The following is a 21,416-nucleotide window of genomic DNA, read 5'->3' on the forward strand; positions in this document are numbered from 1 at the left end:
CTAAATTTTTTCTTTAAAATGTCAAATAATAAATATTGTTATCATTGCGGGTCACATGATCTCTCTTTGCAACTACTCAACTCTGTCATTTTGGTGCTAAACCAGCCACAATCAACAAGTAAATGAATGAGTGTGTCATGTTCCAACAAAACTTTATTTGGGAACACTGAATCAAATTTAATATAATTTTTATATGCCATAAAATATTATTCTCCTTTGGGTTTTTTTTCTGGCCATTTAAAAATGTGAAAATCCTTCTTGGCCCACATGCCATAAAAAACCTCCGGTAGTCTGGATTTGGCCAACAGGCTGTAGTTTACAGACCCCAGTAAAACTGAAGTGCCCAGATTACATGCAGAATTTAGAATTCAAAATTCTTAAGAAACTTCATATTTCATACTTTCCTGTGTCTTGTGAGAGTAGCTCTCCTAGACTTTACTTTTCTTTTTATAAAATGGTGCTACTTGCCATCTATGTAACTTTTAAAGCATGCTGAAAAGGTGAAGTGGATAGAGTTTACTACCTGCCTTAAGTTACTCCATCACTTGAACTATGTAAACAAGGTTAAATGCCTTAAACACTGTCTATTAAATAGGAATGGTTATGCTACTAATCAATTATAGTACTAATCACCATGTTTTGAAATCATGAAATCACTTAGGTAGTTGGAAGGTTTAAAACAATCTTCAGGACATATTTGTGACTGTCCTTTTTGTGAAGCTATGCAGACAACAAAATTGTTTACCAAGGAAAGTAGGCAGAAGACACAAGTGTTTGACATTTGAGAGGATCCAGCTGGCAGGTAGCATGAGATACGGACTGGCTAATATTGAAAGGGCTAAGGAAGAACAGTATATTTTAAAACAGCTGTAAGAGAAGCAAAAGCTGCTCAGATGGCACATGAATGGCCTGTTTCATGAATCAAACATATTTTATTTCCAAGGTGGGGCCTTTTAGGAGTGCGCTTATGTACTTGTAGCAAGGATACAGGCCTACAGCATTTGGGGGAATAAAAGCAGGAAAATTTAAAGTCTTCCAGTTTCTTTTCTTGGTACCATCAATTGTGAAGGAAAAGGCTTAGATTTTACTAGCAATCCTACCTTTAAGGGGTCTATTCTCTAGGTCAATTAGACAACCCATAAAGGTTGTAGTTTTCACAGTCCCTTCTGTCCCACCGCCGTGAGTATGAAAGAAAGGAGGTCCCACTGGGGCAAGGTATAAATGGCAGTTACCCTTCTAAGTCCCCACAGAAGGATAGCTTGAGGGTGACTGGAAGAATGACTTCCTCTCCCCCAAAAAGAAGGCAACATCCTACCAAAAGCTTTGGGGTAGCCATTCTGTGGTCCCTTTCACATCTCAAGAGATGGCTCTGGTGACCATGTGGTTCAACAGGTAACAATAAACCCTCCAGAGAGAAGGATCACAAACCAGGCCAACAAGCCCCATACCCCTCAACCCACCCACATATAAGCCCAGATAACAGCTGCTTCAAAGACAGAGCTTGCCTGAAATATAAATGAGATGGAAGAAGAGGTCAAGGAGAGAGAGGAGCTCTCCACAGTTCCCCAAGTTCAAATAGCAATCACTGTTCAGCAGCCTTCAGTTACCTTGAAAGAAACCCCATGTAAGCAGCCAGACCACAGGAGGCTGGGGATATATGGGACCTGTCTTTCCTCTCCTTTTATGAAAGCATTTCCTCTCATCTGCTGACTGACTCCCTTTGGCCTGGAGGTTGTAAATGATAAACTGAGAGTGTGCTTTGGGCCAGGGAATGCATGGTCACATTAACACTGGGAAGAACCCCAACCAAAGTATTTTCCAAAGTCTTACTGTGTACACAGGATGAAGTGGATGTTTACAAAAGATTCTGTTTGGGATTGTTTTAGTTTCAGGCAACTCCCTGAGCCATTGGTGGGAGCACCGGGTCAAGATACCTGAGCCTTGGCCACTTCCAGGATCAAGGTAAGACACATAACTGGATTTTTCTTTCACAAATAGAGCCAACCACAATTTACAGATCCTTAAGTCCAGAGCTCCTTGAGCTTCTTACTCGCACAAGCATACAACTGGTACTTAATAAAGAACAGAAACAACAAAGTCTTACCCTTCCTCTTTTAGGAGAGCCTCAGTCCAACCATGACCGATGGATGTATCATTAGAAAAAAAAGTTAGTCCTCAGAGGTAAAAATGGTTCCAGGGTTAATGAGTGTGCATCTGATTTTATTAGCAAAATTTAACAGGAAAGGAATGTACATAAGGAACAGCAATGATACACTAATTGTGGAAGGTTCTGGAATTCAATTCGCATGCGAGGCTTTAAAAGGAAGGAAAATGGAAAGAGATTTAGAACTCAAAGCACCTGAGTTCATCTCCAGGCTCTGCCATCTACATTACGACTATGAGAAATGTACTAATCTCAGTGACCTTCTGCTTTATCTACAGATAAAGGTGGCTCATGCTTATAATCTCAGTACTTCGGGAGGCCAAGGCAGGAAGATCACTTAAGGCCAGGAGTTTGAGACCAGCCTGGGCAACACAGCAAGACCATATCTCTATAAAAATAAATTTTAAAAAATAGAATGAGAGTAATAAAAATACATATAACCTCAGAGGGTTGGTGGAGTGAGACAATGACTTCAAAAAGTACTCTGTAAACTGCAAAGCACCTATATCAATATTGTAATAGTTGTGCTATTAAGGCAAAATAACATTTAAAAAATGATAAGAAAAAAAGGAAGGACTCTATCTAAAGGGTCAGTTCTGGGGCAGATTTTTAAAGTGTTAAAGCCAACAGTGCTCTTGACTTGGGTATAACATAGCCCCTTCAAGCATGCATCATGTGCAAAGGAAGTCTGCAACAAAGACTGGGACACAGCCAGCTAAGTCCCCAGAGAAGACCCCACAGTACAGTCAGCAGCCAGCCTGAGTCTCCACCAAAAGATAGTGGGAAAGAGAAAACAGTGGCTAGAAAACCCAGGACAACGGCCGTGAGTTGGTGGCTCTACCCATAATGAACTAAGCTTGGGGAGAAAAACCCACAAGGACTCAGGAGCCAAGTGAAAGCAGTGGACCAATACAGAGGTCACTGGGGGTCAATGTGGGGACTCTTTGGCTGCCATCATCTGCATGGGCTGCAAGCAGTGGTAGTGAAGCCATGCTAGAGGGGTCTCCCATGCAAGGAAGCTGTTCTTGTCCCCCACATTACCTGATCCAGAGGGCAGGAACCAAGCCTCATTTGTCTTCCTGGAATTGTCTCTATCTATGAACTGACCTTACCCAGTTCTGTCATCACAGGGTGGACATTGCTAACATTGGCTTCATCTGTAAGGCTCTCCTTAGAGCTTGCTCCAACTTGGGCATCCCTGGGAGCCAAGGATAACAGTGGCTAATGAGAACTGGACACTGGCACTTGGGTACTAGAGAGCCAAAGAAGGGCAGGGCACAGGGGGAACTAGCCCATGACACACTGTGAAACAACCCACAGCTAATGTCAAAACCCACATCTAAACACACAAAACCTCATACTGAATGAATGATGCTCTAAAACACAAACAGGAGCCTGTGATAAACTCTCTTACCCTCAACTCCAAATTCTCTTCCCCAGAGGGAAGTTCAGCTCATACATAAATATTCATTGTGTGAAAAGAATTAGGTGTGACATACCTCAGAATCAGTAAAAAAGTTGTAAAGGAGGACATCATCAAATTCTAAGCCTTTTGCTTCATAAATTGTTAGCACAAGTGCTAACCCCAGCTCTTCTGGAATTTTCTCCTTTGCCGTTTCATTGGCCACAAGGATTACCTGAAGAAAAACAAAAGAACATCAAATTCTACAGAGAAAACCCCAGTAAGCCTCAGTCTATTTCTATGGGAGATAGGTAATGTTTTTAAAGAGAAATGGCCAGCATAAACATGGTCAGGCAGGCCAGGGGAAAGATTGAAACACTTGGTCACTCAGCCATCTTTGGAACTCACCCACTGTGGGACAGGGACTATTTTTAATGCTACTTTATGGTATAATTTAGCTTCTCAAACTTTTTTCATTTGCAAACTGTCTTTTATTTCAAAACATAAAATCCCAAGCAGCTCACCTGGTGGGCTCCAAATTCGATGGGCTGAGTTTTCCTTTTATTCCCTCGTAGCAAAATTGCCAAGTCGCTTACACTACAAGACTCCAGAACAGTTGGCTTGGGACCATCAAAGAGGCCAGAATCCCTTGGAAGGCGATCAAAAGATTCTGGGAAATAGAACTGAAGTAAATCCACCACTCCAGATGCCAGATTGAGGATTCCTGGAATGAAACAGAAAACCCAAGTTGGATAATTAACAACATGGCTGAGTTTTTTGGTTATTTGGGGTGGGGGACATGTTTTTCCTGAGAAGCAGGTTTGGCCCCTACAGTATGTATAATTGCAAGCCTGTTTTCAGTTCCCATTTGATTACCACTGCAGCCCTGAGCTCTCTGGGTGCAGGGGATGAGAAGGCAGAGATATGTTGCTGTGCTGAGAGAGTTTTGTGGGATCTCATTCCCAACCTATATTCATATTAGAGAAAATTACCTCACAAAGAAGAGTCAAGGCAAAAATGTAATATAAACAATGAGACCTCAGGAGGCTGAGGCAGGAGAATCGCTTGAACCCAGGAAGCGGAGGTTGCAGTAAGCCAAGATCACACCTCAGCACACTCCAGCATGGGTGACAGAGCGAGACTCCGCCTCAATTAAAAAAAAAAAAAAAAAAACAATGAGAGCTGTTAGAATGCTCTCATAAGGGGCTGGTATTGACTTTGGTAAGAAAACCAGAATTGCCTTGTCCTCTCCCATTGGTGCTTACAGAACCAACATTACCATGGTAAAAACAGTGCTGCATGTGAGCTAAGGACAGCAACCAAGGCCTCCATCATCCTTTTCCCCCAGGTTTATACCCAGTTGAGAGAGGATTACACTAAGAAAAAATGTCAGAGCAGGAGAGAGGATTTTCCAAAGAGTTTTATTCCTGGGTCCCATTTCTTCTCTAATATCTGAAGTGACGTTAATAGTGACATTGACTTAATGCCTATCATACAGCAGGCACCTTCAAAAAAGTCATCCCATTTAATCCTCACAACAACAAATCCTCACAACAATGCAGTGAGACAGATGAGACAATTGCACTTTTACAAACAGGAACTCTGAGGTCTGAGAAGCTAATAAATATCTCCCAGTGATAGGATTTGAACATAGACCTTCCTGGGTGTCTCCACTACTCTTAGAAGCCAGGTGCCCTTTTCAAACACCAGATAGAATACAATGGTCTAGGTAGAACGTCATGAAACGGGCATATGTATCCCCATTGCTATTACCAAATAGTGAAGGGAAAATGTGACTATCCAATACTGTTGTTATTAAAAGTATATAATATAAAGCAATAAGCCTAAGTGGAAACTGCTGAATCTAAGCAAATAAGCTTCTACTGTGGTTCCCTTCCCATTAGGAGTTAGCAGGGGCCAAATATATATCTACATTAACAGGAGAATCAGAAAAGGGCACAAAAGTTGCAGTGGAATCCACTTAAATGGCCTTCTAGGGAACTAGACAAGTAATTTTTGATGTAACCATACTCAAAAAACAAAAGATGGTTCAACCATAGAAAGGAATAAAGTGCTGATACATACTATACATGGATAAACCTTAAAGACATTAAACTGAGTGAAAGAAACCAGACACAAAAGGCCATGTATTATATGATTACACTCATATGAAATGTCCACAATAGGCAGATTCGTAGAAACAGAAAGATGAGTTGTTACCGTGGAGTGGGAAGAAGGACACAATGAGTAGTAACTGCTGTGATTATGGGTTTTGAGGGGTTTTTAATTTCTGAAAATGTTCTAGAATTAGATGATGGTGATAGTTACACAATCTTGTGAATACACTAAAAAACACTAAACTGAACATTTCAAATGGGTGCCTTTTATGCTATGTGAACCTCAATGAATGCACTAGAACTCCACATTATCAACATGCAAAATTCTCAACAACAGGCTGGGCACGAGGGCTCACGCCTGTAATCCCAGCACTTTGGGAGCCTGAAGTAGGTGGATCACCTCAGGTCAGGAGTTCAAGACCAGCCTGACGAACATAGTGAAACCCCATCTCTACTAAAAATACAAAATTAGCTGGACATGGTGGCAGGCGCCTGTAGTCCCAGCTACTTGGGAGGCTGAGGCAGGAGAATTGCTTGAACCCAGGAGGTGGAGGTTGCAGTGAGCCGAGGTCACGCCACTGCACTCCGGCCTGAGCAACAGAGCAAGACTCTATCAGAAAAAAACAAAAAAAAAGAAAGAAAGAAATCTCAACAACATAACATTAGGCAAAAATACCCAGTTACAGAAAGATATGTCCAGCATGATCCCATTACAGTTTTTAAACATGTAAAGCAATACTCCATATTGTTCACAGATATTTGTCGGCCAAAGGAGATAAATTTGTTAGTATCTATAAACCATAAAGGAAATATTCCAGCATTGGTACCCTGTTATTTAAACTTGTGTACCTTAGTTTCTCCTTTGTAAAATGGGTCTGATGCTTACCTCGCAGTGGTGTTATGAAGATTAAGCACTATACGTAAACTGTTTAGCATTGTGCCTGGCACAGAAAGAGGGAAAAACTAAGAAACAAATTAAAAGCACCCAAGTGTGTGTTAACTCCCACTGCCTACCACCCTCCCTTTTTTTTTTTTTTCTTCTCTTTGGGAGAAAACCTGCTTCAAGGATTAATGACTTGTAACTGGTATATTACTTTATATAGAATGAGCAGGTACTTCCCAAGTACTTTAATGAAAGTTCTCAAACAGTTTAAATGTTCCCCTGAAATGTATTCATGTTATGGCAAACTCCTTGAGATATAATTACTTAAAGGTCAGTTGCCACCCAACCACAGCTTAAATTATCAACTTAAGGAGCAGTGGCCAAAATCATACTATCTCTTGTCCATGAGCGTATTTACTAACAAATTCCAAAATACTACCCTTACTTCAGCTGTAAAAACCTAACAAGAGCTAGTCTGCAGCTTCAAAGGCAGCCCAAAGTCTATGCCTAAGCACCCCCAGTAGGCAAACCCAAGACCTGGACTTACCTGAGTGGGACCTGTAATTCTGGTACAGCTGGTGGATCTTCTTGGGCTTCCGGACAGCACACTGCTTGTCTATGGTGTTTCTGCTGGCATAATGGAACAGAGAGCGCAGATCGCTGAAGCGGAAGGCCACGCCCTTCATGATGCTCTGGGCCGTGTCCCCCGTGAGGAACATAGAGTTGGGGTCATTGATGCATTTCATCAGCAGCGCCAGCTCGGCCTGGGTAAAGTCTTGAATCTCATCACCATAGAGCTCGTGGATGGACCATGGGAGCACCCTGAGCTTCGACAGCCTCCGGGATATGTTGTACAGAACATCCTCTTCATCAAAATAACCTTTCTGGGACCTGATTTGCTGATACAGACTGAAGAGGCTGTAGATCTCACTCCGGTCTTCCTTGAAATTGGGGCACCGTTTCCTCCCTAATTTCTTATATACTTCTTCAGTGAGTCTCCCATGGGGACAGCTGAGGGCCTCAAAAGAACCCTTTAGAAAAGATTTTATTTCTTTCCAAATCAGTGCAGGGTTGTAGGCGGTCCTCCCTTTGGTCATTTTGGGCCATATTTCATTTTTGAACACCTCAAACGTCACGTACACCCGGGGGTCACTGTCACCCGTACGCATTTCTACAGCTTTATCCTCCTCACTGTAGTCCCCATCCACCTCAGCCTCCTCTTCATCCTCTTGCCAACTAGGAATGGTTGACTCTTCCTGTGCAGACCATCCTATGATGGTTCTTTTCAAGCTTCCATCTTCGTTTCTCAGAAAAAATGGTTTGGGCAGAGAAGCATCAAGCAGAAGAAGCAGCTGCTTGGAAGTGACAAACAGAGGAAAGTTCTCGTCCCTCAGGTCCTGGAGTTTGTGAATGTTGGGGTCCAGTGGTTTGTAATGACTAGTGGCCTTGGTGGACTTGGAAAGCTCAATGAAATTCCTTTGTACCTCCTGGCACAGCACATGGTTCTTGGTCACAAAGATCTGATGTAAATGCTCCAGCTGGTGGGGATGTTCTGGTGCACATACTTCTGCAGCTTGGCCGTCCCCTGCTGGCTCCACACCGGCTCCTCCTGCGCAGGCTTCATACTCCTGCTCATCTATGCTTTCTACTGTTTCCACTTCAATAGAATCTTCCTCTTCCTCGTCCTCTTCCTCCTCCTCTTCCTCCCCACCTGGACTCTCTTTTCCGGGTTCCACTTCCAACCTTCTCTTCAGCCAGACCTGTTTGGCCAGCAATGGGCTTCCTGCCTGCTCAGCTTTTTCCCAGTAAACGTGGAATTTCTTCCACAATCTGTACAAGCAGCAGGTTGTCTTCCCAGTGCCACTTCGCCCAATAAGGATGATGGGCTCCAGTGGCCTGGGATTGAGGTCGATCACCGCGTACTCAAGCTCACCCACCCGGAAGGGGTACTCCACTGTGGCTGTCGTGTCATTGAGGATGTTAAAGGCCATGTTGGTGCTGAAGCTGTGGAACTTCATGATGTTATATTCTGTCTCCACTGCACTGGCTGGGGGAAAGTACTCAGGATTGACATGCTCCCTGCCCTTCTCCGCCTCTGTGTCCTCCACATAGCAGCGAGGTATACGCTTTTGAATTTTCATGTTAGCTGACACTTGGCCTTTATTGATACCTTTCAGCTTCTTCCGCAGGACACAGGACAAGCCCCGGTTGTAGGCATTGCAGATGGCCTTGATGGAATCAGCCAGTTTGCAGTGATCTAAGACGATGTCCCAAATCCGGATGATTTCCGTGTAGATCCGCCCTGATTTCTCCATTGCACACGTGTTCTGCTCCGTGGCAATGATCTTCTCAGGGTTCTCACTGCATCGAGGGGAGAAGTCGATGGCGAGCTCCCAGAGCATCCGGGCTCCTTTGTCCAGCTTAGCTTCGAAGAGCTGGATGCTTCCTTTCAGGTGCTTCAGTCGCTTCTGCAGGCCCTGGGTCCACTCGCCATTTCCCAGCTGCTGAATGGCAAGGATGATTTTCTTCTTGATGACCTTGGTCATTACCTTACTAGACAGCTTCTTCAGCATTTCTGAAGTGCACTCGATCTCCCAGGTCATGTTATCGAAGTCCTGGAGGCAGGCCTCAATTTCCTGCGTGTTCCAGTCATCCTGATCATCATTGCCCTCCTTCCCTCTGTTATCATCAGGCACAAGCTGCAAGGCCCCAAGGCCCACCTGAGCATGTCCTTCCCCCACCTCACTACAGTCAGGGGCCCCTGCACCCAGAGTCGGCTTGTCATCTTTCTTTCCTTCTTTGCCAGCTCCTGCCTCCAGAGGCTCAGAGCTCTGAAGACAGTCCTCTGGGAAAGACGGATCCACTTCAACCTGCTGAATCAAAACTGTGATGTCCTGCATAAGGCAGTCTCTCAGCGAGCAGGGCCTGAGAGCTCCAGGCTCCTTCCTGGTCACCTGGGTACCTGGGAGAGTCTCCCAGCTGTCAGGGACTGCATTTCCTTCAGGCAGTATTCTGGCAGTGGCACCACATGGCACTGACTTGAATGAACCCTGGGACTTGAGCTGAGATGTGTGACCAGGGGCAGTGGACTTTGAGAGCTTCCCCAGGTGGGCAGCAGAGTCCTGCCGGCTCCTCCTCCTGTTCTCCATCAGAGCTTTGTTCCAGGCCAAGAGCAGAGAGTCGTTCTTCTTAATCCGGTGCCGTGCATCTTTGCCCTCTTTGTTCTTCAGATTGAAGTTGATGTCAAACTTCACCAGCAGGTCTAACAGCTTCTTCATGCGCTTTAGCATGCCCTTCTGGAAGAGGATGTGCATCAGCGTGTTCCCATTGCTGTCCTGGACATTGGGGTTGAGGTAGTCGAATTCGGTGGGGTTGGACCAAAACAGATCCAACAGATGGTTGAGGAAGCTAAAACCAATGTCAGCTGAAAGACACAAACAAAACCCTGTGAGCACTGAGCCACTCTTCTTAGGGGACAGCAGACCCTGGGGTTTGAGAGTGATGCCAGCCAGGGGCATCTCAGCATGCTGAACTCCCCCAAAAAATCTGAAATCCATTAAAGAGCTCAGTGGTTCTCAACCAATGGTGACTTACTCCCCAAGGGACATTTGGCAATGTATAGAGACATTTTTTATTGTCACAGCTAGGGGAGTGTCACTGGCAGCTAGTAGGTGGAAGCCAGGGATGCTGCTAAATATCCTACAATGCACAGAACAGTGCCTTACAACAAAGAATTATCCAGCCCAAATGTCATGGTAGTTCCTGAAATGACCATATAAGATTCTAGCAAGATCCTTCATATGCAGACCCTTGAAAATGATATAAATAAATGGAAAGTATTTTTCAGCTACCAACAGCCAACTCTGGAACTTAAGAATCCTCCATCAACCCACCCTGACCATTCACCATGGTGGTCACTTCTTCCCATTATGCTACAAGTGAGGGGCCAGGTGACATGGGCAGGCCTGGCCAAGAAATGGGCCTTTTTCAGATCACTGGTTTACACAAAAGGAAAGTCCAGAAAACATAGCATCAGTTCTAATATCCAGCTTCCTCCTCAAGGAAACGGCTGCTTAAAAAACAAGGGCTTACCTTTAATCTCTAGAAAGATGTGGAGTGCTGCATGCAAAGGAGTATCACCTTCCGTGAGAGAAATAGCACGGGGGTCTGCGCCCTTGGTCAAGAGAAGGAAAGCCAACTCGAAGTCCTCATGTTTCAGGCACGTGACAACTGGCCTCTCCTGGCTCTCCTGAAGACCATCAGGCAAGGCTGGGAGAGGAGAGAAGGGAAGCGCAATGTGAGTAGGCACAGCCTGGCTCGCCTGACAAGAGAAGGAATGCTTCAGTTATTCAGTTGCAAGGGAAGAGCTAATGTTTACCTAACTTCCAAGATCCTCCTACCAGCACCCATTCTGGGAGGCAAAGGCTTCTGCCAGTAGCCACAAAGTGAAAGCCCAGCTCCTTCAAGCACCCTGTCTGGGGGCCTCGCCCCCGCCTCCTCTCCAGCTCCCCACCACAGGAGCATAGTTCCCACCATTCCCACTGTCCTGGCATGAGGACAGGGCATGAGAACTGAAACCCTAACACCCACCTAACATCATACCTGACACAGTCAGTGTGAGGACACTTTCTACATCCCTTGCTTCTTTTTTTTTTTTTTTTAATACTTTAAGTTCTGGGATACATGTGCAGAACGTGCAGGTTTGTTACATAGGTATACACGTGTCATGGTGGTTTGCTGCACCCATCAACCTGTCACCTACATTAGGTATTTCTCCTAATGCTATCCCTCTGCTAACCCCCCACCTCCTGACAGGCCCTGGTGTGTGATGTGCCCTCCCTCTGTCCATGTGTTTTCATTGTTCAACAGCCACTTATGAGTGAGAACATGCCACATCCCTTGCTTCTACTGAGCTCCTATTCTCAACTGCCATCTTCCCTGACATCTCTCCACCCGAAATCACCTTCTTTTTAGTTCAGTCCACACAGCTCCTCTGCATCAAAGTTCCCCAACCTCCACCAGAAGGCAGACCCACCCATTATAGATCTGCAGTCTCCTCCACACACTTCCAGCAGCTGCGCACTCACCTCTGTGGGCTTGGTTCCTAGCACCTGATCCTGAGATGTGCTCTATAAGTGCTTGCCGAATCAAGAAATAAAACAGGAATTCCATGACAGCTGTGGTTTTCAGGCAAAGAAAGTAACACTCCACTTAAGGAAGGAGTTTAAAAAAATAAATTATAGAAGCCACCCCACCTACCTCCTGAAAGCTGTGGATGGAGCCAACACCTAAAGGCTCTGCAAGGTGTGTGGAATTTTGAGGGCTAAGGATCAATGTGCTATTGATAACACACAATGTCTTGTGTGTTACTGTTATATCTTACATATTATGTGTTATTGATAACACACAATGTCTTGTGTGTCACTGTTATATCTTACATATTATGTGTTATTGATAACACATAATGTTTTTTCTCGTGAAAGACAATTCCTCACACAGCACAAAGCAAGCAGAGAACTACATAGCCAAGGTACTCTTCTAAAAGCCTGCACACATTAACTTATTTAATATCCAAAACAACCCTATAAAAGGGGGCCTATTTATTCCCATTTTACCAATGAGGAAATGAAGTCATAAATGGCATGTCCAATGCCACACAGTTAGTACTGGCATTAGTGGAGGTGTGAGGGACAGAGGTAGGAGGAGGTTGGTGTTTCTAAATCAGCTTGGAAATAAAAGCCAATTCAGCAAGATGTCTGCACACTCCAGACACACACCCAGCCATGCATGATAGTTCTCATTAAAGCAGCAGATGCTTCCACCCACCAATTACTTGACCGTTTCTTTAAAAACAAGCATCTTGAATCCCAATCTGTTGATCAGAAAAGAATGTCACAGGAGTAGATAAGGATCCACACAGTATATCCACTGCAAGTCGAAGTCTAGCCAGAGGTCGGGAGGAAATGACTGCTGTAGGCTAAACCAGAGCCAAGGACCCTTCACACACCTGATGTTTCCCATACAAAAGAGAACACCTGATGTTTCCCATACAAAAGAGAAAGGTAGTAACTGGAATTCACAAAAATGCAGAGATCCTCAAGGGCAACTCACTTACAGGGCAGTAACCTCCATCACTGTTTCAAAACAAGAATATACAGGGTAGGCAATGAGGGTGAACTTCATGGTACCTCCAAAAGCAAGGGAAAGGCAGGCAGTGGCCTGGACTCCATCACGTGGAGAATGTGGACAAGTCTCCAACGCTTAGCATCCAGTCACTCTCACCTCCACTGTCTATCAGGCAGCCCAGAAGCTGTTTCTTCCGCTGGTCCCAGGTGCTGAGATGGGGGATGATGGTACAGATGTCGAGGTCTGAGAAATTGCAGTCTTTGATGAGGCAATCCCCAAGCGGTGGTTCTCCACTTACTTTGCGGGTCAGCAGCAGAAGCACCTCAGGCCATCTCTGTTTTTCCAATAAGAATTTGAAGACGGTGGTGGCACAGTCTTGATTAATATCACAGACCAGGTCAGGAGGAATTTCTTTCAAAAATAAGAGTAAGACACATTCCAAAAACGTTCATATGATTTCTCTTCTTTCCCCAATCACAACCCAACATCCATATATAATTAACACGGATTATATAAACAAGTAGTTGATTATTTGGGGCATGTTGCTTAACCACTCATGAACATCAGTGTAATGACCTTGAGACTTCATGGGAAGATCAGAAATACCCTATGAAGAGTACAGACCCTGGCCCAGGAGACAGAAGAATGATGACTGTGTCTTAACGCAGAATACTTGAATTCAGAGTATTCTGCTGAGATCAGAAGGGCAAAAGCCTGACTTAAATTTTGCATGATATTAAGAGTGTCCTTTCCTAATAAATACTGAAACACAGAGAGATACTACAGAACAATTAAAACGTCAAGAGCCGTAAGGTAACCATGAGAGGATGGCTTATCCCTTAATTCTTGATTTTTTATCATGATAAATAAATGTTTCCATCTGATCTTTGATGTCTAAAGACAGGATAAAAATTATCCCACTTCATACTGTTGGTGAATCTTAAGAGTAGAAAACTTTTTTTTTTTTTTGAGATGGAGTCTCACTCTGTCGCCCAGGCTGGAATACAGTGGCGCGACCTCGGCTCACTGCAAGCTCCACCTCCTGGATTCACGCCATTCTCCTGCCTCAGCCTCCCGAGTAGCTGGGACTACAGGCGCCCGCCACAACATCCGGCTACTTTTTTGTATTTTTAGTAGATACAGGGTTTCACTATGTTAGCCAGGATGGTCTCGATCTCCTGACCTCGTGATCTGCCCACCTCAGCCTCCCAAAGTGCTGAGATTACAGGCGTGAGCCACTGCACCCGGCCAAGAGTAGAAAACATTTTAACAGATCTTCAGCAAGTAGATGGTCAGATTTAGCAAATAAAAACATAGGATGCCAATTAAATTTGAATTTTAGATGAACAACAAATAAATTTTTGTATAAGTATATATATGCAATATTTAGGGACATATTTATACTAAAAAATTATTCATTGCTTATCTGAAATTTAAATTCAACAGGGAATTCTGTATTTTGTCTGGCAACCCTACCACTAAGAAAGCAGGGAGGAAGAGCAGAAGGGGAGAAAAATCAAGGATTACCTAAATAAGAGCAACTTGATTTGCATTTGCTAGTTTCTGCTTCCCATCTTTTTCCAAGTTTTCTTAAAATGAATATTCATTTGAAAATTTAAAATGTTCATTTTAAAATTTAAAATGTTCATTTGAAAATTTAAAATGTTCATTTTAAAATTTAAAATGTTCATTTTAAAATAAGAAGAAATTAAATATAGGCTAGTCTATCATCTTATTTTAACAGGAATCAGAATAAAAGTGTAAAAGGCAAACTATTTAAATAGGCATTTGCAATTTTTGTCCCCGGAATCTATTCACTCATCATCTGGTATCAGCCCTCTCCCACCTTCTGGCACTCTCTGTTGACGTATGGATGAGATAGGGTAGCATGTGATTTGGACCTAAGCCAATCAAGAATCTCCATCCTTCTGATCACATTCAGCTACAGAGGTATACATCATGATCCAAAGTGAAGCCTAGGACATTTGTTCGAACCACTGAAAAGAGAGAGACAGACGGGTCCACAAGTCCAGAAATGTGGGACAAGTCAGAGATTAGAGACTTCAATGTCATCTCCACAGAGAGTCTGAGATGGAAGCCAACTAGCAGAGAGCTCAGTTGAAAGATGGGAGACAATGGGTCATAGTGACATTGGTGAGCTCCCTGAAGCCAGCTGTACTTGAAGCCAGCCTGGCACTTTTATTAGGAGAGTCAAAAAAAGTCACTTTTTTGCCAATTTTTAGCCCATTCGGGTCTGTCATTTTCAATAGGAAGAGCTATAAATAGCCTACCCTACGGGCAGTTAAGGATACAAAGAGGAAAAAAAAAGGAAAAGTGAAGACAGAAAAAAGTTAAAAAGGTTGGGTGGTTTAGAGACCCACTCAGCTCTGGAAGACAGTTGAGGGAGAGACCTTCAAGAAAGGTACAAAGAGTAAGGAATAAGAGGAAAGAGGAAAGTAACCAAGCCAAAGTGAGAGAAAGAAGAACCCACACCAACACTCACAATACCCTACAGAGAAAAAAAGGAGGCACAGGAACACAGGCCATAAGACACAAAGGACATTGGAAAAGCAGCATTCCCATCGAATGGGCTTTTATGAGATTTTTACCAAATACCATTAAATAAGGTTTTATTTTCACAACCCTAAGTAAAAATGAGGACAGTCTTCATGGGCCACAGATCAAATGACATTAAGTCCAAAAACCAAAGGCTCCCTAGATGTGGTTGTACAGAATATCTACATCTAATAGATCCCATACAAAATGGCCCCATCCTAGAGTGTGTGTAACAGGTATGCTGGTTATCTTTGACTCACTGATACCTAAGAAAGAAAGGCTGACAACCTAGCCTCATCTCAACCCATCCTAACAGCTAACGAGTACTAGCATTTTATGTGCAGGACATTAGACTAATTGTTCTATATTCATTATCTCACAAGGTTAGTTCCCTACCCAAGGCAAGGGGATGAAGAAACTGAAGCTTAAAGAGGTTAATTAATTGGCCTAAGGTCACAGATCTGGTATGTTGGAAACAAGACTTGAATGCTAAACTCCAAGCCTTAAATACTATCATCTGCTGCACACCCTGAGTATTTTAGGTTTCTCTGGCCATGCCTTCTTGCACTCTTTGTAAAATGGAGACATCCCAGCCTTATGAAGTGTCCATTTTAAAAATATTATATTTTACCTACTTAGAATTTCTAGAATCTTCCCAAATTATTTAAATTTTTGTCATCTAAAGTTCTTTTCAGGAAGTTTCCTGATTTCCCCATAATGAAAAGGAAGAACATTCAATTCTACAATAACTTTATACTCCACATTAGCCAGTATCTACAGAAGAGAGAAATATCTATAGTATTTTTTAAATGACTGTATATGCAAAGAGTAATTCTAGAAGGACACATAACAAGCTAGTAACAGGTTGTTTCTGGGGATGGGATTTAGGGGTTGAAGTTCAGGGGTATGTAATGGATTTTACACCAAAGAATGCTCTGTGCTGTCTGAATGTTTTACATGTAGATACATTATTTTTATTTTTTAAAATTAATTTCTGAACAGATATTAGAAAAGAATTTTAATGAACATAAATCATTTTTAACATAATTGAACATTGTGGAAAAAAAAAATTACCTTGCAGAGTAGAAAGGAGACGCAAGAACCTCTGAACTACTTCCTGCTTCAGAAAGTTTTTATGCAATAACCGGTTTCCTGAGTTCATATACTTCACCAGCTGCTCCAAGACCTTCCTGAAAATGTCATTTTCACTAGTGGGTCCATCACCATTGCTGAATCCTACAAAACAGCACCAGGTAATGCTTCTGAATACAGAAATTGCAGCTGTTACAGATTGCAAAAATAACCACAATTCTCCAACCCTCCACATACTCACATGCTGTGCAGTGTGACTTTGCTGCTCCTCTCATCAAGAAGTGGAGCCTCTTTCCCCTCCACCCTCCCCTGATTCTGGACTAGCTTCATGACTTGCTATGACAAATAGAATGCAGTAGATGTGATTTTTGTGCCCTTTCTAAGCCTGGGCCTCAAGAAGCCTTGTATACTTCTGCTGACTTTCTTGAGGCTGTGGCCTTCATCATGTAAACAAGTCAGGCAAGCCTACTGAGAGATAAGAGACAACATAGAACAGGAAGGAATCGGCCTAGCTGTCCAAACTGAGACCATATAGATGTGAAAGAAACCAGCCAACATCAGCAAAGACTGCAGACACTTGAGTAAGTTCAATTAAGGCCATAAGAACAGCCCAGACTAAATTGCTGACCTGTAGGATCAGGAGCCAAATAAACGCTTGTTGGTTTTTGGGGTTTTTTTGTTTTTTTGGTTTTTTTTTTTTTGAGACGGAGTCTTACTCTATCGCCCAGGCTGGAGTGCAGTGGCATGATCTCCACTTACTGCAACCTCTGCCGCCAAGGTTCAAGCAATTCTCCTGCCTCTGCCTCCCGAGTAGCTGGGATTACAGGCACCTGCCACCGCGCCTGGCTAATTTTTGTAATTTTAGTAGAGACGGGGTTTCACTATATTGGCCAGGCTGGTCTTGAACTCCTGACCTCATAATCCACTCGCCTCGGCCTCCCAAAGTGCTGGGATTACAGGCGTGAGCCATCACACCCAGCATGCTTGTTGTTTTAAGCCACGAAAATTAGAATATTTTGTTATGCAGTAATAAATAACTGATATAACAATTTAGGGAGTGACAGCAGAAAGATGGCTTAGCACGATGGCAACATCCAACTACATGTCAGCCACCCAAACTTTTATGTCTTATTTGCAAGTGGAAAAGGCCAAGTAATGAGCCACCTCTCTGGCCAAGGAAGGGAAGGCAATATCTTTTTCATTCAACTTATTTGATGAAGTAGTCATGATGAGAAAACACCCACTGGCTGGGTGCGGTGGCTCACTCCTGTAATCCCAGCAGTTTGGGAGGCTGAAACGGGTGGATTGCTTGAGCTCAGGAGTTCAAGACCAGCCTGAGCAACATGGCAAAACCCAGTCTCTACAAAACATACATATGTACACACACACATACATATATATAGACATATTCATATATACAAATAAAATACAAAAATTAGCCAGGTGTAATGGCACATGCCTGTGGTCCCAGCTACTCAGGAGGCTGAGGCAGGAGGATTGCTTGAGCCCAGGAGGTTGAGGCGGCAATGAGTAATGATTACACCACTGCACTCCAGCCTGGGCAACAGAGCAAGACCCTGTCTCAAAAGAAAAAAAAGAGACAGAGAGAGACAGAGAGAGACAGAGAGAGACAGAGAGAGAGAGAGAGAAAGAAAGAAAGAAAGAAAGAAAGAAAGAAAGAAAGAAAGAGAAAGAGAGAGAGAGACAGAAAGAAAAAAAGAAAGAAAGAAAGAAAGAGAGAAAGAAAGAGTCACTGATGAAGTGTTGGAAAAAATGACAAATTTTTTTATTAGGTATCAAAAAGTATTGTTAATTAAAATGGAATCTTACTGAACAGATAAGAGAGCAGAACTGGACATTTATTTTCACACCAAGTGAAAAGAGCCTGGCCCAGAGTAGCACTATCATGGTTGTGAAGAAATGAATGAATGTTCAATGTTATGTTCTACCAGAGTGGGAATACTTTAAAAGAGACAGCCTATTTGAAAACAGGAAAAAAATTAAAAGCATGCTTCAGTCAGGTTCCCTGGCAGCAGACACCAGATTTGTGCACAAGTAGTTTATTAAGGAGGAAGACCAGTAGGGGAGTGGGGGAAGCAGAGTAAGGGTGAGAGGGGAAGCCAAACCCAGGTATGCACTCAGGCAAAGTCCCACAGAGGGTGGTCTCAGCCTGATCCCACAGGAAGGCTCTGGAGTGTGAGTCACACTTCAGAGTGGTCCCTGTGCAAGGCAAAGGAAATGAGCTTTCATATTCTCGCATCTATCAGTCACTAGCTGCAGGCTGCCTTTGGACAATATAAATTCCCAGACATTTCTGGTTTAAAAAGAAGCACGAGCAAAACAGCCGCTATAAGTCCAAAGACACTCCCTTGAAAACAGGCCTTGGGTGCTGACTTTTCAAACTGCACACACACCAATGTCAGGGGGTACTCAGAAATGGTGAAAGGGATCCAGGGGAATCCAGATAGAGCTCTCCAACATCTGCCACACCTTCTGACACACATCTAAATCACACTTCAATAAATCAAGCCAGAACACCAGAAACATACACACATCCACTTCCGGGGCAAACACTCATTGCCCACTCTAATCAAGAGATGTTCAGGTGCCAGGCAGAAGGAAGATCCACTATAGCATCATCCTCCAGAGAACAGAAAATGATAATCATTTGGCAAAGAAAGACCCACATCACCCTGGCTGGAAGCTCACTGAGACTGAAATTGTGTGTAGTAAAGCAATATCTGGCTAGCATCCCTGGACTTTCCCCTCCCATCTTCATCCTAAAATACCTATGAAGACACACAAAAAAGGATGAAAACTCACAGTACAAAAAAAAAAAAATAGGACCTTTGGTAAAAGAGAAACTTCCTTCACTATCAAGCTGATGGAAACTTGCTGCTTGTCTGCCTGATAGAATCTTTGCAAAAACATCATTCTTCCCCCAGGAAAGTAAGTTTAGTAAAAAACTCACATGAAAATGAACAGAAACATACTAAGCTCAACAAAAGACACAATTAGATGCAGCTGCATAATAAATACATGATTACATGGTTCAGACTTGTTAAGAAGGCAGTTATAGATGAGCGAAAGATTCAAACATCAGGAAAGAAATCAGAGAATGATACAGATGGAAAGTTGCTAAATACTGACAAATGGTATCCCTTGGCAGGAGGGCTGTGGGTGACTTGTTTACTTCACTGATCTTTTCTGATTTTGTTTCTAAATTTCCTATAAGCTTAAAGAGTCAAAAGAAACATCAGGAAACAAAGTTGCTTATGCATTATAATCAAGAGTTTTTTAAAAGATGACTACGTAAGTACTGAACAACAAAAGACTGAATAAAAATGTGCTAACATGCAATTACAATAAATTTGCTTTTATATAAAACTATACTTTTACAAATTTTCAACAATGATCACATTTAGCAAATACAGCAGGTCCTCAAATAACATGCCTTTCAACAGAGTTTCATTATAACATCGATGAGAAAACAAATTTGGTCCCCACCGGGGACACTGTGTGGAGTTTGCATGTTCTTCCCATCTTTGCATGGATTTTCTCTAAGTACTCAGGTTTCCTCCCACACCCCAAAGATGTGTACGATAGGTGAACTGACATGTCTCAGTTGTCGCAGTCTGAGTGAGTGTGGGTGTGTGTGAGTGAGCCCTGCAATTGAATGGAATCCTGTGGAGGGCTGGCTCCCACTTGGCTCACTAAGCTGCCAGAATAAACTGGCCACCTTCAACACTTAACTGGAATAACTCGGTAAATAATTATCTTACTTGTTTGTATTAACCTTTCTTAAATGTATATATAGCTCACATTTATTTCCATGTTTAATATTAGATCTTTATTTAGAAGTCTGGTGATGTTTCTGTGACCAAAACTATGCCTTAGGAACTTAACTCTTGTTTGTTATCAATTAACCTATGGTAAAACTGGTTTTGTTATACATCATTTTGCTTAAAGTCAGTTTCCAAGAACCTGTTAATAATGTTAAGTGATGACTTACTGTGTATATACACAGATTTGAAATTAAAAATTAAAAAGCTCTTCTGAAGTTGCAACCATAGTCAGAAGTAATAGAAAATAGAAATAAATTATTTCAAAAGGAGATTTCATTTTTGTCCAAAATCTTTTTATAAGGTTTAAAAAGCAAAAGTGTTAGGTTTTATTACATACATTTTTATCAATTTAAATTTACATTCTCATCGCATTTTATAAAAGAAAATATAAATATATAACTAAAAATGCATGGAATAAGACTAAGTGACCAAATCACAAACACATTAATTTTTTTCTGGCAGGTACGATTACAGATAATTAATAGTTTCTTTTCTACATTTCATAAATTTTCTAAGTATATAAAAAGATTGGTTTTATAAAAAGGAAGAAGTATGACAGACATCCTTTAAGTCAATACCCTACGCCTGCATTTACTGAAAACAGGCACTGTCCTGGTGCTGAGCAGAGCAGAAAGCAGCTGGCTCCCCACTGGAGGACCAGAAAGATAAGGATTCAGAGTCCTGATGTAAGCTGACTCGAAAAGGCCAAGAACTACTAAATCAGAGAGAAGATCACAAACAACTGTGAGAAAAACAAAGGCTCCAATCTTGCGCTTCTTGGTCCCAAGGAAAGAGCTGAGCAGCAACAGCAGGTAGAGAAAGTGGACATGCTGCCATCTGGTGGTGGCTATGAAAACTGGATAAAGACCATTCTGTAATCTTGACTATTTAGGACTAAAGCCTTGCTCCTCAAAGTGGTCCCTGGCTTGCCCTGGCAGCTAGTGAGAAATACAGAATCTCAGATCCTGCCCTGAACTTGCTGAATCAAAATGTGCATTTTAGCAGGCTCCCAAATGATTCATGTACATGTTAAGATGGAGAAACACTGGTTTAGAGAACAGCAGAAATCTTTAGCAAGACCCTTTATTTCTCACCTAGATGCCAAAAGCAGCCCCATCCTAAGAGATAAGGACCACTGTTATCAGCAAAATGGGGTACAGCAAACTTGAGGAAGAGTCAAGGGAGAAAGTATCTTTCATCGTGGTCTGTAAATTGGAATGTTCATTCATCT

The 21,416-nt window shown here is 42.6% G+C and overlaps 1 protein-coding gene across 2 annotated transcripts in view; it reads right to left on the minus strand.

The window, feature by feature from the left end:
* TRANK1 (tetratricopeptide repeat and ankyrin repeat containing 1) overlaps window positions 1-21,416 on the minus strand; it is a 119,046-nt gene that overhangs the window by 20,969 nt on the left and 76,661 nt on the right. For both annotated transcript variants that reach the window (XM_034956101.3, XM_008951573.4), the window contains exons 10-15: window positions 16,323-16,484; window positions 12,849-13,103; window positions 10,659-10,835; window positions 7,114-9,990; window positions 4,091-4,290; window positions 3,664-3,801 (exon numbers count right to left, since the gene is read on the minus strand). In XM_034956101.3, coding sequence (XP_034811992.2) covers window positions 3,664-3,801; window positions 4,091-4,290; window positions 7,114-9,990; window positions 10,659-10,835; window positions 12,849-13,103; window positions 16,323-16,484 — 3,809 coding nt within the window. The remainder of the gene's footprint in view (window positions 1-3,663; window positions 3,802-4,090; window positions 4,291-7,113; window positions 9,991-10,658; window positions 10,836-12,848; window positions 13,104-16,322; window positions 16,485-21,416) is intronic.

The sequence above is a fragment of the Pan paniscus genome, chromosome 2 (assembly GCF_029289425.2).
Source record: "Pan paniscus chromosome 2, NHGRI_mPanPan1-v2.0_pri, whole genome shotgun sequence".
Lineage (NCBI taxonomy): Eukaryota > Metazoa > Chordata > Mammalia > Primates > Hominidae > Pan > Pan paniscus.